General features: G+C 67.7%; 1 protein-coding gene across 1 annotated transcript; it reads left to right on the forward strand.

The window, feature by feature from the left end:
- Positions 1-351: 351 nt before the first annotated feature.
- On the forward strand, positions 352-1422 carry MNEG_16412 (hypothetical protein; the record flags this gene model as incomplete). The annotated part of the gene is made up of 2 exons (XM_014035118.1): positions 352-372; positions 898-1422. 2 exons carry the CDS (start codon positions 352-354, stop codon positions 1420-1422), a joined length of 546 nt encoding a protein of 181 aa, XP_013890572.1.
- Between the last annotated feature and the right edge of the window lie 888 nt (positions 1423-2310).

Below are 2310 nucleotides of genomic sequence, written 5' to 3' on the forward strand. Positions count from 1 at the left end.
GGGCAGAGCTGGGCCCTGCCTGGGGGGATGCGTCGGCCTGCAGCTGCGCCACCGTCAACACACCAACATTAAAACACCGCCACCAATACATCACCACCACAACACACACGCACACACACGCACACACACACACACACACATTCACACACACACCCCAACAACAACACACAAACGCACCACAATCACCACCACTACCCTCCCTTCAACCCCCACCCCCACGGCACCCGTCACTGCCCCCACCCCCCCACCCAGGCCAACCTGGGTTGGTTTGAGGATGCTGACGTGGTGGTCATCAGCAACACAGTCTGGGTGGGGGAGCGCCTGCCCTGCCTCACCTACGGCATGCGCGGCATGGTGACCGCCAGCATTGAGGTGGGGGCCGCGCCGCAGTGGGATTCAGGGGTCCAACTCCGGGGACAGGCGCACAGCTGGGTGTCTGCCGGACCCTGCGGGTTTTATGTAGGGGTGTTGGAAGTTTTGACTTTGCAGAGCTCTGAGGTGGGCACGCCGCCCAGAGTTTTGGAGGCTGGTGCGTGAGACGATGGCCCCCTCTCCGTGAGAGCTGGGAGAGCTGCGCGCGTCGCCCCGCCTCTCCCTGGGTCGAGCTTTGCAAACCGGGCCTTGGAAGAGCTGTGTGTCGCTCAGGGCTTCCTTGAGGGGTTTTGAGGGTTCAGGAGGCTTCCGGGCTTCCTCACGGCCTCACGCCAACGCCCCTACCTTCACTTTGCATACACGCGCGCGCGCGCACACACACACACCCACACACACACACACACACACACACACACACACATTCACAAACACGCACCACACGCACACATTCACATATGCATATACATACACATTTCGCACACAAGCGACCCACATCCTCTGGGACCCCGTCGCCCGCCGCCCCAGGTGTCCGGCCCCGCCCGCGACGTCCACAGCGGCAACGACGGCGGTGTGTTCAGCGAACCCATGGCCGACCTCTTCAAGCTGCTCTCATCCCTAACAGACGCCCCCGCAGACGCCGCACGCCGCGCCGACGGCGCGGCGCCGGCCGGCGCAGCGGCAAATCCGAGCGCGGGCGACGGCCTCCGCGGCCGTGCCAACGGTGCCGCGCCGCGGGAGCGGCGGGCGGGGAGCCCGGGCAGCGACGCGAGCAGCGACAGCGGCGGCAGCGCGGTCAGCATCAGCAGCGGCCGCGTGTCGCCGTCGCCGGGCGCCGGCGGCACTACCCTCAAGTCCGCCACGGCCGCCGCCCGCGGCGCGGACGCGGACGCGGACGCCGGCTGCGGCTGCGAGGACGAGGACGGCGGCGGCGGGATGGGGACGGCGATCGCAATCCCGGGTTTCTACGACGGAGTGCGGCCGCGGCTGATCGACCTTGCGTGGCGGGGCCTGGAGGAGTGCGACGAGTTCAAGCTCGACTCTTACCAGTGAGCGGGGGTCGCCGCCTGTTGGTTTAAGGGGCGGCTGGGGGTTGGGCGTGCTCGTGTCGTGTCGTGACGTGCGCAGGGACGCGCGTGTCGCGCCCAAGGGGGCCAGGAATCGTTGCTGCGCCAGGCGTCCATCTGGTATGAGTCGGAGCGGGCCGTAGGGTTTGGAGCTGGTCTGGTGTCGCAAACAGCTGTTTCATGTTTTCTACCCCATTAACACACACACATACACACATGCGCGGGCACACGCACATGCGCGGGCACGCACAAACACACACACACACACACACACACACACACACACAAACACACACCATACACCACAAACACACACGCAGGCGTGCTATCGGCGTGCCGCGCCTGACCGCGCCCCCCAACAAGCACGACCTGCTGGTGGCGCGCTGGTGCCAGCCCAGCCTCAGCGTGGTCGACGTACGCGCAGGTGAGGGCGGGGGGCGCGCGCCGTGCGCCGCGGCAGGTCGTTTCTCGCGCCTGCGAATACACGGACGGCCCCGACCGGGGTCTGCTGTCTCGACCGCCGAGCTTCCGGCTCCGGGGCCGGCTCCCGCCCGCGCCCGCGGTCGAGAAACGACCTCTGCTCCTGGGCGCGCGCCGGGCGCCGGGGTCAACCCCGGACCCACCCTTGTTCCCAGCACCGAACCTGCCGCTCAAACACGCCCCCCCCCCCAGGCGCGGGCTTTGGCGGCGACGAGCGCAACCTCTACCGCTTCGGCCCCACGCGGTTCAGCGTCATCCCGCGCACGGCCGTCGGCAAGGTGGGGGCCGCGAGCCCCCCTAACGCCCCCACCACCACCACCACCTGCGCGCAACTCGTGAAACTCATAAAATGCGCTTTCGTTCAACCCTGGCAGCCCCTGGCCCCCCCCCCCCC

Source organism: Monoraphidium neglectum (assembly GCF_000611645.1).
Source record: "Monoraphidium neglectum strain SAG 48.87 unplaced genomic scaffold scaffold06340, whole genome shotgun sequence".
Taxonomy (NCBI): Eukaryota; Viridiplantae; Chlorophyta; class Chlorophyceae; order Sphaeropleales; family Selenastraceae; genus Monoraphidium; species Monoraphidium neglectum.